Source organism: Podarcis tiliguerta (genome assembly GCF_965153285.1).
Source record: "Podarcis tiliguerta genome assembly, chromosome: 1".
Taxonomy (NCBI): Eukaryota; Metazoa; Chordata; class Lepidosauria; order Squamata; family Lacertidae; genus Podarcis; species Podarcis tiliguerta.
Genome location: NC_139534.1, coordinates 50,752,679 through 50,772,383, shown reverse-complemented (window position 1 = coordinate 50,772,383; position 19,705 = coordinate 50,752,679). Strand labels below are relative to the sequence as shown.

At 44.8% G+C, this 19,705-nt stretch overlaps 1 protein-coding gene across 47 annotated transcripts in view; it reads left to right on the top strand.

Annotated features, from left to right (window-relative positions):
* TNS1 (tensin 1) overlaps positions 1-19,705 on the top strand; it is a 327,340-nt gene that overhangs the window by 155,570 nt on the left and 152,065 nt on the right. For 6 of the 47 annotated variants that reach the window (XM_083429752.1, XM_083429739.1, XM_083429748.1 and 3 more), the window contains exon 1: positions 4,148-4,651. The exons of 29 other annotated variants lie outside the window; for them this stretch is intronic. In XM_083429752.1, the coding sequence (XP_083285878.1) occupies positions 4,625-4,651 (27 nt within the window). In that variant the 5' untranslated portion in view covers positions 4,148-4,624. Of the gene's footprint in view, positions 1-4,093; positions 4,652-19,705 lie in introns of those variants that run through there. 12 more of the 47 variants (XM_083429751.1, XM_083429738.1, XM_083429741.1 and 9 more) reach the window with 5 other exon arrangements.

Here is a 19,705-nt window from a genome sequence, read left to right as displayed (position 1 = left end):
ACTTGCCAGAGCTCAGTTCTGGCACCAATCAGGTGGGTGCCATTGCCAAGAGAACAAGGGAGGCGCTCATGTTGACTTTCAGCACCTCTTTTTCAAGAAAAAGAGCACTGTGTGTGAGTGAGGGGAAGGAAAGAGCTCCAGAAGATATGAGGATGTCTGCTCAGATGCCCACAGGAGGGCGAGGCACTAAGGAGGGGGGAGGAGAGGGAAAAAACCAGGTCAAAGATTGACTCATCAAGCATTGAGCATCGCCTTTCCAGATGACCTGTTTATTGAGCACCTAATTGGCTTGCACAATGCCTGTCTGGATGTTAGATTATATCCAATCTTTATTGAGCATTCATTCTGATTTGCTAGTGGGGTGTTTATACGTCTTCCTGTTATTCAGACACCCCAGACTTTTCGATGCATTTCCCCATAACTTTGTAAATGGCAAAAAAATCTGATTCTTTTTTAAAAGTGGATTCGTTGGGCTGGGGCAACAAAGCCCTTTAATCCAGTTTAACTGCAGGATACTGCTTGTATCCCTCCTGCATAATAGTGACAGTCTGGAGGAACCACAGTCCTTTTTTGGAAACTGTGTACTGTGCCCTGCTTTGATACTCTCCCCATCCCTGCTTTTGTGGTCCAAGAGAGGTAGCAGAATGAGGAGATACATCGAGGTGCTGGTTGATTGCAGCTGGATAGGTTAGTCACTATTCAATGGCCTTCTCTGGCCAATGATGTGAGGGGAAGTGTAGTACCCATCCACCAGGTCTTCCAAAAAGGAAATGCACTGCTCTCTACAGTGGAAGATTTCAAACATCAGTCCATACATCGTATAAATAATATAGAAGGTTCCCATTGCCAGCAGTCAGGTGGACACTTTGCATACTGAAGAAATCAATTCATGAAGAGTACAGGCACCATCTTTCAGTTCAGCCACACTTCTGTGCAAAAGCAGGGAAGGGGTGGGCACAGCTGAAGCAGCCTGAGCACAGGCAGGGAGAACTGTGGAAGAGCAGGCGACAAGGGAAGGACCTGTGGATATCCATTCATTTGGCGATTAGTGTCTTGGAAGGACACCGCTTGAGACTTTCTGGCTTTCTCCATCCCCAAGAGCTTATCCTGGTATGTCACCTCTCATTCTCTAAAGTATTCCGTGGTGGCCAGGCACTCTGCAGGGTCACAGCATTGTTCAGGCTCCCCTTCCAAGCTTCCATCTTCGGCAAGCTCACACGGTTGAGTCCGGGAACGGCAGCAAATCCCTTCAGACTTAACTTGGTTTTAAAACGTTCCCTTCTCTTTCTTCTTTTGTTTGAGACATTTGGCGGCTCCAGCTTTTTAGAAGCAGCCATCTCCGAGACAAATGCCCCTAATGTGCAAGCCACAACTGGATCCAGATGTGCAATAAAGTTGCAGCGTAGGGATGGGAAGAGGGGGAGGCACCCGGAAAGCTTGACTCATCAAGGGCCGACTGTGTTTTGGGAGGTGTAGGCTTCTGGCCAGGGAGGTGTGTGAGCGGGGGGATCATAATGCATGCAATGCGACTCCCCTTGAGCTGATGGAAATTTTTAAAAAGGCTGAGAGAAGAATTAATCCCAGAAGTAAGGGAGGGACCAGTTCCTGTGCTGTCTTCCAAAGAACTGCCCTTAAAGGAACTGTCCAGCTGCCCAAATGTTTGGGCAGTTTAAAAGGAGCTCAGTAGAACCTTCCCGCTGCCTGGATTTTGTTGATGTTGCAATTGTACCTGGTGAATGCTAGCATCTGCCATGAGTAAGTGAATGTAAAATGTCAGTTCCTCTGTGTCTCTCGTGGGATTCTGCAAGGGGAGGGGGGTAATCAGGAGAGAAAGGATGGGCTAATAGAAGGGCAGGGCTGTGGGTATTTCATACTTGCTTAATAGGCACTGTGGAGCCTGGTCCAGAAATTTCTCTTGCAAACGTCGTTGGTCTCGATACTCCCACAGAATCAGAAGTAAAATGCAGCCTTTGTGCACAAGTCTGAGCACATCTTTCATCTCCCTGTTGGGCATTTTCCTGTCCAAAAACACCCCTCTCCAGTTGATTCCCTTCCATTCCACAGGGCTACAAATATAGGTGCATACCCTTGTCAGCCAAGGTTGTGTGTGGTCCTCTAGGTGTTACTGGACTGTAACACCCATAATCTCTAACCATTGACCATGGCTGGGCTGATGGGAGCTGGAGGGCCACAAGTCCCCCCCCCCCCCCGCAACTGCTAGAATATTGAGGGTGGGTGGAGAAGCAGCTTGGGAGACCAAGGTTCAAATCCCCACTCAGCATGAAGCTCAAAGGGTGAGCCTGGGCCAGCCACTGTCTCTCAGCCTGACACAGGGCTGTTGCGAGGATGAAATGAGAAGGGGATAATTTTGTTTGCTTCCTCAAGCTCCTGGGAAGAAAGATGGGAATAGAAATAGATAGAAATAAATAAATCTGGAATAAAAAAAAGGGCTGGTGAAGTTTGCATGTAACGTGTAAGTTTATGTCCTTGAGTCAGAGAAATGCAGTTTTTGTATTCCTCTTTTTCAGCCTTACAGCACAATTCTATGCATAGCTATTCAGAAAAGTTCCATTGGATTCAATGATAGTAAGTGAGTATAGGCCTTAGACTTGGCCTTACTCTGCACACATCCTCAATTGCTGTTCTCCGCATTGTCAGGGAATAGCCAAAACCTTACCCAGTAATTACGGGTTAAGGCGGGGCGCATCATGGCCTGTCCCTCATCTTCTGTGTATGATCTGACATGGACAGCTAGGTAAACAAAACGGGGAAATGGTGAGTGTCTTGTCTAAACATTCCTTGAGCCTCCTTGTGCTGGTTGTAAAAGGATTAATGGAAGCAGGGCTCTATGCTGAACACAATTTATGACACAGTATTCCGTGTGTGTAAGAGCAATTGCATTCTGTGGGACTTCAGAATTTTGGAAGTGACTGCTCTCTAGCATTCTATAGAAATTGATTTGTCTGGGGGAAGGGCAGGAGCTCAGTGGGAGAGAATCTGCTTTGCATGCAGAAGGTTCCCGGTTCAACCTCTGGCTTGAGAAAATTCCTTGTTTGAAACTCTGGAGAGCTACTTCCAGCCAATGTAGACAATATTGAGTTGATGGACTAGCGGTCTGACTCTGTTCCTATGTTATCTGAGAACAGCTCACACTTGCAAAGACGTTGGGCTGTCTGGACTATTTATGTGGGGTGTCTTTGGGTTGTCTACAGATGCAGCAGCCTGAAGCGGCCGGATCCTGAGATAGTAGTGCCACCCCAGGGTATAAGTCTGGGAGTCCTTTATTTAAAAATGTTTCCCCATATCAAAATCCCTGTAGGGGAAAAAATAGTTTATCAGGGATAAAAATTATAGCTCAACCCATTTCCTGCATTGTTGGTTTTCTTCTTGCAAGAAATCTTTAAGCACAGGTGGGCATTAACAAATGTGATCCTCCCACTTGCAGTCTAAAGTGGTCAGTGGAGGCTGACCCACTAGGAACAATGGAGCACTGCCTCACCAACCTCAGTCTGCCCTCAGCGACCCCCCACCTGCCTGATTTCTTACCTACAACCAGTCCAGAGCATGGCACTGGCTGTCAGCTCCTTCCTTCTTAGCCTCATGGTTGTCTTTGTAGAACTTGGAAGGTGGTAGGTTGGGGTCAAAACTAGGATGAATTGGCTCTGGCGCCACCTACTGTTGGTCTCCCTGCCTTTTGCCCTACAACTCCCAAAGGGAGCAAGCCAACACTGAAAGTAGTGCAATCGATTCTCTCACCTCAGAACTCTGCCCCCTCATGCCCACCTTAGTGAGCTGCGCTTGTGGGCCAGGCCAGCATGAGTTCTGTGGAGAGGTTATTTTCGAAGATGGAGCATGAGGTATAGCTTTCCTGAGAAAGTCCCCAGGACACCTCTGCTCAACTCTGCTCTCCATTAAGAATGGCATGGCAGACATGCCCCATTTTCCAGCTGTGTGTCTGGACAGGCTGATAAGACTCAGACGGGCAGCCCGTTTGCATAAGGAATTTGCAATGTTTTATTTCACCCTCCCCTCCAAGAAACAATCCATTCTCTCCCCGCCCCTTGGACTCCCACTCTGATTCTTCATATGGGCTAGCTTATGAATGCCATGCCCTTTAAAGCCGAAGGAGGGAAAAAGAGCCCCGCGCAGCTAGTGGTGTTGTTTTTGGGCGTGTGTGATGTTGTACTTGGACAGTGATGCATTGACGGGTGGGGTGGGGGGGGGGGAGAGAGGCTGTGCTAATAAGGTGGAGATTGGGAAGGAAAATCCCTTTCGAGTCTGAAAGCTTTTTCCTCTCTGCTTAATCACACTGCACACCCTGCTCTCCCAAGCTCACCACCCCAGAAAGCCCCAGACAAGCAGGTCTGCCTCCCCTTTCACCGATGTCTGAAATCAAGACCTTGGCTCCTCTCCATCTTCAACAGAATACTGTGTAACTTCTTCCTCCTCTCTGCCAGCTTTGACTAACAGCATCTGCACTGGCTAACTTTTGCACAAACAATTGCTGCTTCTTGCTTCACTATGGCAGAAGGAGAAGCTCACTAAGGTGAGGCCAAGAGTTTCCTGTGCCTTGGATGTAGTAACCATCTTGGAGGTGCAATTTGAGATAGAACAGCGCAGCGAGATGGATTTTGGAAGCGTAATGAACCAGGTACTATTTATCTGTCTTTCCTCCCCTGATTTAATAGGGAAGTTGGGAGAAGTGTCAGTGGGAAATCAGAAGAACTGCTTGAAAGTGAGTGAAGAAATGTATTTAGTTTAATCACAAAAATTCCAGGGGCTAGAAGTATACTGGGATTATAAAATGAGTTGCAAAATGGTGACAGCTAAAACAGCTGGGCATTTGGGGAAAGCATTAAACATCTGAAGGAAGTTAGGAATATGCTGTTGAAGGATTATGTGCTGTACCGTTCTTCTGTTCCCATCGTAATCTATTTTCAGTTCAGTGTGCTTCTGTGTTCTCTCCTTTTGATTGGGACAGGCGTATCTTTCCTTCGGTATGTAAAGGAGATGGTCTGTCATTCTGCACCCATAACCCTGCTAGCGCCACTGTTAGCTAGCATAAAGGAACATTCTGTAGCAGGCAAGTTTGATGGGGCAGTTTTGGATTCAGCACTGTGAAAGTGAGGAGGAGAATGCAGAGCTGAAGGTGGGTGCCTGCACCTAAACTCTGCCCCCTCCATCTGTTGGCTCATCAGTTTGGTAAGGATTATGGGGCAAATAATTGGAAGGAGCGTGTAAGGCGTTTGCAGGCAGCAATCAGAAGAAAGTGCCAAAGTTAGATTTCAAAAGGGTGAAGTTCTTTTATATCGGAAGGAGATGTGTAAAGCAAAATTCAGATTTGACCACTTTCCTAAATCCCCAGCATAGAGACATGTACACACATCACTTGCCAAGTCTGATTAACTTTACCATCAGAGCAGAAGTGATCCTTGTCATTGATTGCTCATTATGCGTGATTGTGGAATTTTTTTTGGGTAGCATGTTCATATATTTAGTAAGTGTCAGTGGTAGAATCAGTCTGTCACATGAACTGCAGGTAACATTAGCTTTGATTTTTAGTAGCTATTGTAAGGAGCTAAAGTTGTCACAGCTGAAAGTCAGAGTCAGCAGCAGATCCAGATTTTTACTGAAGAATTCCTCAAAACACATGGATTCAAACTTGCTCATAATTTCAACTCTGGTTTGCGTTCCTTGCTTTGAATCTTAACTGAAGCTCTTCATTAACTAAGCTGCTGGGATCCACTATCCAATATATATTTGCAATATTTTTGTAAAGCTCTCCCAATCCACCTTCTATCCAGAGAGCAGTAACTCCAGCCTTTAACACCAATGTCTACACTCTGTGAGGGTTTTGTTAGGAAAGAGATGGGATAATTCTGACCGTTTTCCAGACTGGGGTGTCCGTGGCTGGCACCGTCTCTTTCTGCCTTCGATGTCAGGTCCTGCAGTAATTGTTCTTCTGGTTAATGAATGCCAGCACAACTTGGTGGCATGAAATTCAAGAACCCAAGTTGCAGAAGTCCAGAATTCTTCTCCATCTCCTCAGCATGGGAAGTATCCGTGCTGTACCCCAGATGCTCTGATTTTTCTTAGGAGACTTATCAAGAGAAAGCTAGGCTAACGCGATGGTATGTCTGGCTTGATTTCACACTCTGAGCAGAGCTTTCAGCACAGATGGATTTAGGCTTGGTCCGCGATCTGTTCTTTGAAAAAGGAAACAGCCTTTGCAAGCCTGGAAATGGATGCGTCATCCTACAAAAAAAGCAAAACAAAGGCCGCTGTCGGAAGCTTCTCATGACCGGCCGGAGGCTACAGAAATCAACAAGCTCCAGGCAGTCTGTGCATAGTACATGTTAGAGAGAGAAAAGCTTAGGAGTAACTGCATGTTGTGACATGAATCTTGGGCATATTGGAGAGCATTCTAGGTTGCAGGGGGAGGAATCCCTCACCCAACAGAGGTTAGCCAAGGGGTCATTTTTCTCAGGCAGAAGGACTCACTAATACAGGCTGGTATGCAGGTATGTGGTGAGATGTTCAATGTTTATCCACTAAATCAACATCAGTGACTACAACCTCTGAGCCCAGGCACAATGATAAACACAAGAGCACCAAACATCATATGGAAAAAAGTTCAACTACAGTCAAACAATGGGCACATTTCAGAGAAGGGTAAGCACACTAAAATCCTTCTGAGATAGATGGGCTTTTAAGTTCTGATCTGTGTGGTTTATGTTGCGTTAATGTCAATTAAACAGAAACATGTCAAGCTTTGCTTGGAGTGATTCCTGTGCGTTCAGCAACAGAGTTCAGTATACCACATCCTTCATCATTTGATGGACATTTGCTTTCTATTATGGTCCCAATTCAGATTTAGTCAGGTCCTGGGTGGAGATGTGCACCCTCTGTTCTCAACCTTTGGGTCCCCAGATGTTGTTGGGCTACAACTCCCATCATCCCTGAGCTCTGGCCTTGCTAGCTAGGGGTGATGGGAGTTGTAGTTCAACAACATCTGGGGACCCATAGGTTGAGAAAGGCTGAATAAAGAGACAATTTCTTTTTGCAAGGTTTTATACTTTTGTTAGGGACAGGGGTGGCGCTGTGGGTTAAACCACAGAGCCTAGGACTTGCCGATCAGAAGGTCGGCGGTTCGAATCCCCGTGACGGGGTGAGCTCCCGTTGCCTGGTCCCTGCTCCTGCCAACCTAGCAGTTCGAAAGCACACCGAAGTGCAAGTAGATAAATAGGTACCGCTCCAGTGGGGAAGGTAAACGGAAGGTAAATCTTCCATCATATTGTCCAAACAGGCACTGTTTGCAGGTGACTGGGTACCCACATTTAGGCAAAAACCAACCCCCTCCCAAACCCATGCACGTTAGCTTACCAGTGCACATATAGTAATTGAGAAATGAAGCTATAGTTGAAAAGACAGGACCTGTGTAAGGTAAAGGTAAAGAAACCCTGGACGGTTAAGTCCAGTCAAAGGCAACTATGGGGTATGGTGCTCATTTCCCTTTCCAGGCCGAGGGAGCCGGTGTTTGTCCACAGCTTTCTGGGTCATGATTAAATCACTACTGGCACACGGAGGACCATGACGAATGCCAGAGTGCACAGAAACGCTGTTTACTGTTCCACTGCAGTGGTACCTATTTATCTACTTGCCCTGGTATGCTTTTGAACTGCTAGGTTGGCAGAAGCTGGGACAGAGCAATGGCAGCTCATCCCATCACTCAGATTTGAACTGCCGACTTTCCAATCAGCAAGCCCAAGAAACTCAGTGGTTTAGACCACAGTGCCACCAGCACCTTTCCCCCAAATCATTGTAGATGTGTTCATGAAGCCAGTCTTCCTGCATAGGAGGAATGCTGTGAGACAGCTATGTGGTTTTAACCCATGTTTGGACTTCACCGTATTTCTAGGGTGGGTTGAGGGGAGAAAGCTTCAGCAAAACACTTAACAAAGGGCTAGAGTTCTTTATAATAAATCTGCCTTGGCAATTAAAGCAGTGTGCTTGGGGCATTGTTTTGTGGAAGGGTGTAACATTAATGAGACTTCCTGGGGCTGGGTGAACTCTTTGGGAAGTGTGTTTATTTTCTGCTTGTTTGGACTGACTTCACTTGGCTATCTCTTTGGACCATCCCATGCTTCCCATTAGCTGCTCTAGCCACTGTTGTCTTCATTGTGTATTTCTCCAGTGTGTTGCTGAATACCTTTGTTGACATGTCAAGACTGGGACTTGTGCACAAGCATAAAAAGGGCCCTAAGTATTAGAAGGCACTCTACTCTCTTGAGATAGATGGTGAATAATTGGGATGGGGACAGAGCAGGGATATCAGTTCCTAGAACTGCCGAGCAAGAAGGAATCTCTTTAATCCTTTGCCATCTCAAACTTGCTGGGGCAGGGGGTGAGTTCTTTAATTTCCCACTATGCCAGATCCAGGGTGGCAAAGCAGAGGACCCCGAGAATCAGCTCTTTAGGGGGATTTGGAGGACTGTGGATCAACCAGATCCAAATCCACTGGCACCCCTCTCCTGAAATACCTTGTATGGGGGATTTTTGATTACTATTACTGGTGGGAGAATCACAGTTTTCAGACTGTGGGGGTGAAACTGGAGTCTCTGCTGTGGTGGAGCCCTCCATTCACCCATGGCAAATGATGGCACTCTTCTGCACTGATGGGGGCTATTTGGGGATGCAGTTACACACAATCCTCTTCCTCCCAGCCATTAACAGCAGGGAGCAGGTTGGGTCTGCACTTTAAACATTTTCACTATCATTTAAATGCATCTGTTAAAATTTAATCATGGGCATGTGTACCTGTATAACGCTGCAGAATCAGCAAACTGAACATTATTTGGTTTAATGAGACTATAAGCCCTTTCCCCATGTCCTCCTCCACCTCCTCCTTTAAAAAAGCATCCGATGCGTATAATGGAAGATAATAATTTCTAGTCCTTACAAAACTGTAGAAGAAAAAGAGTGAATTCTTCTGCTTGTACTGATGAAGGCTCTGATGTCAAAGAGATAAACATTGCAACTTCTTGCCCCCGCCCCCTTGTGGTTCTAAGTCTCTTTCTTTGCTCCTGCCCCTCTTGGCCTTAGACATCCTTCTCACTTTCTTTGCCACCTCTTCCCCAAGACATTGGCAATGTATTCTGCATAAATCCAAGGCCTGTGTTAAGATCAAACAGTAGCTTCAGTGAGGGACATATCCATGTTTGCAGACATTTCTGAGTGTTGCATAAAGCCTGAATTGCACCTTATTAAAACAAGAAGTGGTTCCTCCTTATGCTAAACTCAGCATCTGCAGAAAACAAGTGATCTCTGTTCTCTTTCACAGAGTAGAAAACAATTACCTTATCTTACTTCTGTATTCTTTACTTGAGCCTAAGCCTAATCAATTCCATCCTAGTTTCTGCTCAAAGCTGGAAAATATGAACTCTAAGACTGCTTTCTTTACTTTTTGGTCCCCTTGGTTCTTTTCCCACCAGGTGTAAACCATGCAACTGGCTGCTGTCTTCTCCATGGGGGTGGCCTGGCATTTAAAGATGTTTGAGACAGGCCAGTGGTATTTGTCTCTGGAGACAGACCTCCTTTCCCAGGCCTGCTGGTTCTTGCAATATCTTAGTTGAGATCTAATAACAGCAAATTACTTTTGGTCTGAGGTTGAAGTGAGTTTTGCAGGCAGCACTGTGCTTACATACTGCCAAGTGTAACTAAGCAGATGCCAATAACTAAGCAGTATCGGAGCCCGTAATGTCTCCCTGCCCACCCAGATGCACTCTGGGAAATCATACATAGATATCTATATCTGCAAGGAAGCTGTTTGTTTGCTAAATGTATGCATTTCCCTTTCAACATACAATGTTTGTGCCTTCCAGCTCTTTTGCTGCTTCACACTCTAATCTCTATGTGTATCCATAGGCTCTGTTTTTCTCTTGCTGGGAGTGTAAGTGGATTCTCTCCCACTGTAGAGATGGCTTTCTCCCGTCCTTTCTCTAAGGAGCTCAGGATGGCAATACATGGGGCTTTCCCCTATTTTACCACACAAAAACCCTTCAGGGAGGGTTAGGTTAAGAAATGGTGATTGGCTCAATATCACCTAGAGAGGTTCATGGCTAGTTGTGGAGGTGAGCATGGGTCCCTCCAGATCAAGACCTACACTTTGGTCTAGTCAGTGCACCACACTGGCTCTTTTCAGCTCTCCAGTTGTGTACTTCATACACACAAATAGCCAGTACTCACCACATGGAGACTTGTGGAAATGTTGTTGTACGACAGCATCACACTCCTTGTGACAGCTGACACTGGCAAGGAAACTCTCTTGGTTTGGGCAATCCATGTGGTGCATGACCCTTGCATTTTTCAGCCATTACCTGGCACCTTCGTTTTCAACAAAAGCTGTCTCAGTGTAACATTTCTCATTGTGGAAGACACACTGAGACTTCTTGGTACTGGATGAACTCTTTGGGAAGTGTTTTTTATTATTTTCTGCTTGTTTGGACACACTTCACTTGGTTATCCCTGGGTCATCCCATTCTTCCCGTTAGCCGCTCCAGACACTGTTGTCTGCATTGTGCCTCTCCAGTGTGTTGCTGAATAATTTTGTTGACCTGTCAATACTGGGACTTCTGCACAAGCATAAAAAAGGCTATAGGTATACCTCTCTTGAGGCAGGTGTGGTAAATAATTGGGATGGGGACAGAGCCGGGATATCAGTTCCTAGAGCTGCCGAGCAAGAAGGAATCCTCTGCCATCTCAAACTTGCTGGGGCAGGAGATGAGTTCTTTAATTTTCCACTATGCCAGGTCCAGACTGTGTTGCAGAAGTGGGGGTTATTGGGACTTCAAGGTGCCTAGCATGTGAAGCCTCTCGCATGACACAGTGTTTGTGAACACTTTTGAACATGTGCATCAGGCCTGGTGCCATGGAGGGGAACTATATTAATATGATCAGGGATGTGTACATGCATTCCATTAGCCTGGCCCTGTCTGGGAGTGCACTGTTTGTTTGTTTTTGCACGCCCAGGGTGAGAACCAGATGGCTAACAGGCACGCTGGTTGGCACTACTGAGACTGCTTGGCAAGGCTGTGCTGAGTCACTGAACAGCGTTTGGGTGGATTGACCATGACTCCCTGCCTGGGTTTCCATTAGGCTGTATAGATCCAAGAAATTGTCCCAGGCTAGAAAGGGAGGAGGAGACCATAGGCGTACACTGCCGCTGAGCTGTTGGGTCTGGCATCATCAGAAAGTTGGCTACAGGCTCCTGCTTTCTTGGAAGGGGTTCTTGGCAACATTTCTGTTTGTTGCAAAAGCAGCACTTCCTGGTGCAATTTTATTATTTTAATCGTAGCATGGACATGCTTGGTTGTTACATATGTTTTGTGAATGCCAGCACCAAGGAGTTCTAGGAACAAAGTTGGGAGTCCAGTGTGCTGATAGCTGTTGGTTCAAACATTTGAAAGCAAATCACGGCTCACTCACTGAAGGACTCCCAGCATTACGAAAGTGCGAGAGGATATAAAGGACAATTGGAGGAAGCACAATATTATTCTTCTGATTTATGCAGTGCTATCAGTGTACATCGTTTGGTGCATCATAAACACAAAAGACAGGTCTCTGCCCCAAGAAGCTTTCAATGGAGAAGAAAGCAGAGGGAAGGAAGGAGAGAAAGCCAAGGGTAACAAGTTATGGCTTGGTGACAGCAAATGAAGGGCTTAAGCAATGGTGTGAAGGAAAAGTGTGCTGTAGGCACTGTGACTAATTTGCATTATACTTGGGATTATTGACAAGCACTCACTGGGGGTCAGGGTGCCAGTCCCTGGAAAATTCCACGAGGGTAGCCATGTCTGGAGTAATGTTAGGGCCAGCTGATTTATTGTTATGTGAATTTCCATTGGCAGCCACATACTTCTTTATCAGATGCATTTAGTGGGGTGAGAATGTGGCAGGTAGGTGTGTGCAACACATGGCTGGAGGCATTTGTAGATCAGCTCCGTAACATGGGAACTCAAGATGTCTGGAAAAAGCACCCTAGTGGAGGCAACTCAAGGTGAATGCAGTAGATTAGCTTAACATTTGTTGAAACAATGTAGCATGAATGCTAAACATGAATGCGCTAAAACAGCCAGCTGGGAAGCAGCTATTTTTGTTCAAGCCTAAGGCCAGAGACAGGAGACTCTTGTTCATCTGAAAAGTAACAGATAAAACGTAGTGGAAGGGTAAATGACAGGTCAAAGGCATCAAACGTTGCACTGGCCTTTTCCTCACCGCTGTGGCCAATTCTAGTCTGGGATTTGGCTCTGAGTGTGTGTGACAGGTAAAACCTGTCTTTGCTGCAGACATAAGTAGGATTCCCCCAGGCTGTGTGCTGGCCTGGAATAAGTGGATGAAGTCAATTTGGGTTTCCCACCCTCATCCTGAGCAAGACCTTGGTTACTGGGGGTCAATGCCTCAGCTTGGAAAATAGGATGCAGGCCAGGAAGTGAAACCCATAAGGTAAGGCAGGTGTTTGTAGATTAGACCCCCCACCACCCTCAGATGTCAGCTGGGAGCTGCTGCCAGGGAGAAAAAAATCAAAGCTGGTAAATCATTTATCTAGATAGGCAGACATAGCAAACTCTAGATGAGTTTAGCTGGGAGAGTTGGCGCAAAGGGAATTTGATTAGCATACTAAGTAGGCAGAAATCTACAGGTGACTTTGTCTTCTCTCTCACATTTTCTTCAAAAAGTAAAAACTCAGGGGTGCACATGTGCATTTTAGAATTAGTTTGCCAGGTAGAGAGTTTCCCATAACTCCCACCTTGTAGCTGCTTTTTAGAGCATTACCTGCTTTCTTATCATGTGTACCAGTTAGTATTCGCAGCTAGCTGACTGGTAAAAAATAACCTTTTGGGTGAGAGGGACTAACTGTTTTGCTAGCATATGTTGAGATTTGAAATTCTGGAAAAGGGTGCAATTTGGATTTAGCTTTGTATTGACCTCTGGAAAACACACAGGCTTCTGATCTGTTGAAATATAAGTGTGTACATACCATAGTTCTTAGCAGCCTTTCAAAAAAGTCTATAAAAGTAATGAGTGTATCAAAATATTTATTAGACCACTTGTCCACATGTACTGTACCCATATTAGTAACTGTACTTTGTTAAGGCTTGCTGGGAATTTTAGCTTGGTGAGGGATACACTATCGTGCCCAGAATTCTTTGGGTGAAAGAATATAGTGTTTATGCAGCTAGGTTTACTTGAAGGGAACAACTACAGTTGCTGTTAAAAGTTGATGTCACTGTGTCTGCCTGGGAAATCACTTGAAGGGGCAGGAAATGAATGTAGGAGAGAAGCTGTTCTCTCGCCCACCCCCTCCCTCCCTATGTAAATATTTATGTGAACTGCCCCAGGTTTTATGGCTAGGTCAGCTTTTAAGCCTAAATATGTGTATAAATGTCAGTAAGTCCATTTGGATTTTGCATAAATAAGCATATGTGTGCAAAGGCAGGCAAGTGTGCTCCCATGCAAGTCATGCTCAGACCCCCTTGTTCCTAAATGTGAAGGAAAAGGCAGATCCACATGAAACATCTGAAGCTCATTTAAAGCACACGACTTCCCCAGAGCATCCTGGGAACCGTAGTTAGTTCAGGGTACTGGGAATTGTAGTTCTTGTGTGTGGGGGGGGGGGGGAAGAACTGCAGCTGCCAGGATTCTTTTGGAGTGCCATGTGCGTAAACATGGGATTATGCGGGGCAGGGTTTTGTGGAGGAGTGGATTCAGGCAAAAAGTCAGGGCGGAACAGCAGGTTTGGGGTCAGGAGATCTTCTGCCGACTTCGAAGCTGGTGGTTTCCAGCCAATTTTCAGCGTCACCCTCTATGAGTCCCAAAGAGGAGCTTTGTAAACTTTGCCTTTTTAGGCCTGGGAGCCAACAGCAGCAAACAGAAAGGCCCAGCTGCAAATGAAAATCCTCTCCTTGTGCAAACAACAGTAAGTAGGAAGCTGCCACTTGCCGTGTCTCGCTCAAAAGGGCACAACAATGAAGGTTTTTAGGAAGTATTCAAGAGGTTTGTTATCCTGGCCCCCATTCTACAAGTGCCAAACAGGCAAAAACCCTGGCAGCTGCTGGTCAGGATTTATAGCTCTTGGTTTGTTTTTAGAGACTAGAGAAGGAGGTGTGGTTCTGACAATAGCAGCACCTCCTGATGCAGGTGAGGTTACTTCCAGGTCACCTGTTTATTATTGAGCATTCAACCTGATTTGTTTGCAGGGAGATTAGACGAAGTTAGCTATTTATTGAATATTCATTCTAATTTGTTTACAGGAAGGTCAAGTGATGCGGCATCAAACAAATGCATTTTACTGTCATCTTCCAATTTTGCAAAGTGTCCAATCTTTTAGAGAAGTGTCAGAGTTTCAGCTATAAGTGCACAGCCTGAATTTGCCAGTATGTGTTTGAACCCTACCTGAATATATAGTGACAGTTTGGAAGTGCCCTCCTACATTTTTTCCTACATGAGCAAGTAATTTTGAGGAAGGGTTTTTCCCCATTGGTAATGCAGGCTATGCACACATTAGCCACCTTCCACTGTGTTTCAAGTTGCAATTGCACACTGTTGTACACACCAGAGGTTCATTGAATGCACATTACTTGTTTGGTATTGGTATTATATATATATTTATATCCCACCTTTCCCCCTGATTGGACTCAAGGCTTTCTCTGCCCCTGCAAACCCCCAAACTCCTGTCCATGAAGCTGTCACCTGTACATGTGCTGTCTTCCATGTATGCACAATGGCTGTCTAAAAATGGCAGCTTAACTGTGCAGTGAATGTGGCTCAAGTTTTCATTTTTGATTGAAGCTGGTTTGAAGGAAAAAAGCCAGAGTAAATGGTAATGTGTACACAGCCACAGTGTGTGTGTGTGTGTGTGTGTGTGTGATGGACTTGAACCAAATCCCTTCTCCTAAATTTTTTTTGGTAAACATTTGAAAGGATGGGAGAACAAATCACAGATCTTCATAATCTCATCTGAATCAACAGAGTTCTGGCCGTGGTGATGAGGGAAAAGCAGACCTGAATGAAGAGTTCTGCTGCATTGTGGGCAGAATTGTCAGCTAGGCAGAATTTCTCATCCTGGTAATAAAGATGTGAGCCAGAAAGACCCTTTGCTTAACCTTAGATCCCAGGAGGGTGGACTAGTAAGTGAGGCTGCCCTGGCAGATTAGTAAGAATAAAAACGCAAGAAGGGAAGAAAAAAAAAATGGAGACATTTTTGCTTTTCCTTGTAATCTCTTCAAATCTGATCTGGAACAAACACCAGGCTATAAATATGCAACTTCCTGATGCCATTTGTAATGGTATTTCTTAAGTTCAGATTACAGTGTTTCAAGCCCTACTGATATTTTATCAGTCATCCCGGCTTTTAAATAAATAAAGCCGCAGCTGACCAGAAGGGAGTTGAGATTCCATAGCAGGACAAGTTAGAGCCAGATAGGAACTGAATACTTGGGAAAGAAGGTGGGAGAGATCAGATAGAAGTATGATCAAGTATGATTGCAGACGCCAGCGGCATCATTGAGCTTGCTTGTATTTCTTAAATAAGGCATAAGGAATGCAGTGGATTTACAGTTCCACAATACAATGCATCACTGGTAGTCTATTGCTGGGTTTACTAACAGAGCATTAGGCTTTGACAGTATAGATGTTATTACTGTAGCTATAACTCTTAGCTGATTGCATTATTGACCTGCAGCTGGTGGGTCATGGAAATCATGAAGAGAGTCCAGGTCATAGATGCTTGTGTGTGTGTGTGTGTGTGAGAGAGAGAGAGAGAGTTCTAGATGAGTTAATGGATTTGGCAGTTGCATCTACCTGGCATTGATCTACCTCTCACAAATTTGCCTTGCTTGTTCTTCCTTTTTTCATTGGGTATTTCTTGTTGGAATATATGGTCAAAAATCGGGTGCAATAAAAAACCAAAGAAAGGGGATGGAAATGGATTGGGGTGGGAAATAGTAAGCCCTGGAGGTCAAGGTTTAGACGCCAAGGTGAGGAACAGGAGAGCTGTTCCAAGAACAGAACATCCCACTCCTTTGTCACCAGAAGCCCATTCCATGACTCCTTTTGATTTCATAGCCTTTGCATAGTTTCAGACTTTCTTGCAACATTATAAAAGCTAGAAAATTCCCTTTTTTGGGGAAAAAATGTAGATGGGAAGATTCCTAGGGAGTAGGATTCTGGTTTGGAATGCATGTTCTGTGCTTCATAGCACCTATGGAAGCAAGAGGAATATGCATAATCCAGCCTTTTACTAATACTCCTTGTTCCTTGAAGGCATTCATCTCCACATTAAAGTCATCACTTCAGCGTCTCTCAGTAAAGCTCACTTTCTTGTAGTAGCTGATGGGTCCCTTGCATCAAGGATCCCTTTCATGGAGGGCGCTGGCTAAGGCCTCTTGAACCTCACATTGCCATGGATAAGAAATGGTGGGCAAATAGCCTTTGAAAGCGTGCAACTTCCCCTCAAGAATCTTGGGAACTGTAGTTTGTTAAGAGTCCTGGGAATTGTATCTCTGCCAAAGGGAAACTACAGTCCCAGAGGAAGTGCATTAAAGTGTATGGTGCGGACGTGACCTTTCTCAGGGAAGCACAGTTACCATGGTTGATCCGATAATCTTCCAAGGACCCTCAGGCTTCCTGGGACCTCAGTCAGAATTCTTTGAAATCCACATGGCTCCATCAATCTTTGCAACTCTGGTTGCTTCCCCTCTGGAGCCCTTTGTTGCTGCAGAAGCAACGCCTTTCCAGAATTAGCTGGAAGTGCAATTAAAAACAGTGCTTCCATGGAGTGCTTAATTAATTCAGTACTAATTTAACTAGCCATTCCCCTCTCCATGTATATGATCCTCTTGTAATATCTACTCACAAGTAAGCTCCAGTCAGTAAAGGTTCTTTCCAATGTCAATTGAAAGATTCGTGTTTGCAGGTTCAGCTGTTTTATTGCTACCCTGGTCAATGTGGCATGGGGTCTAGTGCTGAATTGCCCCCTTTTGTCACCTGACTTCTTGATTTGTATACACTATTCATTTCTTTACATTGGGTGGTATTCAACTTTACTCAGAGCAGACCCATTGAGATTAATGAACACAACTAATTTAGGTCCATTAATTTCAACGGGACTACTCTGAACAATACTTTGTCTACCCATTCTTTTAAATCTCTTTCTCCCCCCCCCCCCCCCCCGCGCCGCCTCCTTGGTAGCAAAACAACACTGTTCTCTGCAATGGGAAGAAAAGATGGAGGAAGGAGTAAAGAAATAACTGCTGTTGTTGTTTAGTCATTTAGTCGTGTCTGACTCTTCGTGACCCCATGGACCAGAGCACGCCAGGCACTCCTGTCTTCCACTGCCTCCCGCAGTTTGGTCAGAAACTGCTGTACAGAGGTCTAATAATTGGCTCAATAACTGGCAATTCAACATTAATCCTTCAATGGTGCTGACCAAGGAAGCAATAAAATAAGCTAAACCCACAAACAGGAGGCTTTCAATTTAAATGAACGGTATCCCTTAAAAGTTCAAATAGTTGTTGCTGTCATTTTATTTGATAGCAAAATAAATAAATAAAAATAAAAAATTGCCGCAAACCTCCGCCCCCCCTCCCCCGGGCATGTAATGATTTAATAATGGCATTGTATGGATTCCTCATTTTTAAAAAGTGATTGAACAAAAGATGGAAACCAGAGAAAGGGCAAATGTGGAAGCAATGTCTGGCCTTTTCTTAATAGTGATTGTGGATGAAATGAAAAATAGTTTCTCTTTTTCTGTTGGTTTTCAGGTAAAGTCATTTGTTCTCAATTAGAATAAAATATTAGGGCTTGCATTCCACTGCCAAAATTGTTGATAAGTTCTGTCTGTAGGCTAATAATAATTTTTTGTGGTTACTCCGTATCTCTTTTTTAAAACACACAAGAATCAGGTCATCCCCTCTTCTGTCATTGCTGGGCACCAGATTGTGGGCTTATCACAGTGTGCAGAAAACTAATGATCTTGTACTGCAGCTGGGGAGTCTCATGGTCCTGTGATGGTCCTGAGATTTCAATCTGCTGTTGCGTGCTCCAGTTGCCTACACACACTATTTTTTATCTCTCATTTGAGCATGCAGATAGTTCAACCTTGTGACTATGACTAATATTGCTGGCTGAAAACATAGCTAGGTTGTTCTGGTTGGGGAGAAAATGCATCAAAATGCATGTTTTCATAAGAAATGACAGGATAGATAAGGATTGCAATATGGATTGCAACTAAGGCTGTGCGTATACTGCTTCCCAAACCAGAAGTGGGAGCGCACTGCATATGCAGAGTAAATGGGAGTGTGTACACAGCCTAGATGTTGTGCTGTGTTAACTCTGATCAGCGTGGCTTCTCTCCCACAGGTGCAAAGAGCTTGTGTTTAAATGCAAAGACCAGAAGCTCTGTAACCAAAGAAGCAAAGGTTTCTGTAGCCAAACTGCTGCTCACATTGCATTAAACATCATCTTCCATGTCTCCCCACTGAGGTCTAAGTTCAGATGAGCCCACTCACTTTCCTCTAGCATAAACGTATTCCCCACCAGCATGTAGGAACCTAACCTGGAAAGAATCCAGCTTCCAGAGGTCACAATCAGGTCAAGTTGAATCTAAATATGTTTGAGTAGTGCATGGCTACCACCAAAATAAAGCTGCTGAGCATGTCTGGCAAGGGCAGACCCAGGTTTTCGGCAGATGCTCTCTGTGTGGGCGAGTGTCCTCAGGCAACTTTAAGTTAATAAAGCATTCAGTAGACAGTGCTTAATCTCTTGGTCTGAAGCATGGGAGAGTGCTGCTGTGTTCATATTTTGCTTGTGGGTATCCTGTCAGCATCTTGGTAAAAACACTGGACTTTGGTTCAATCCAGCAGAGGTGGTCTTATGTTCTTAACGTACAAAGCAGGCAAAATTGCCTTTCTGCTTGGACCAACTTAGATTGTTGGAGCCACATGCAAGCTTCCAGATGTTCTCTGAACTCTCCAGTGGGCAGAATGCAATTGGATAAACATTTCAAAACAATACAGAGAATGCTAGGATAAAAATAGTTTTTTAAAAAATATTTTCATTGTAAAGAGGGTTTGTGTTCCAGTAGACACTTTCATACACCCCCCCACCCCCTATCTTGAAAGTGCTTCCTTCTCATCTATTGAAAGAACTGCATGAAATGTTAAAATTTTGATGCTTTCTGCAGCAGTCAACAAAACCTTATTATCTTTGGTTTATTCCTTTTGGTTTGTTTTTCTTGTACACAATAACACTTGTTTGACAGTGGAATTTGCTGCCAAGGAGTGTGGTGGAGTCTCCTTCTTCGGAGGTCTTTAAGCAGAGGCTTGACAACCATATGTCAGGAGTGCTCTGATGGTGTTTCCTGCTTGGCAGGGAGTTGGACTCGATGGCCCTTGTGGTCTCTTCCAACTCTATGATTCTATGAACACTTGACACCGGTCTCCCCTCTGTGGATGACAGACACATATGATAATAGGCCTAGGTCTTTGGGAAAGAAATTCAAGCAATACCGGCCAGCGGGTCAGTGTGGGTGTGCTGGGGTTCTTCACTTGGCTTTCCAATACCATTCTTTGCTACCATTTTTTATGGGGGTTAGGATGTGCAAATTGTTTCAATAGGCTGTTTGCTGTGGCGGCAGTGGCTTTGTTCCCAC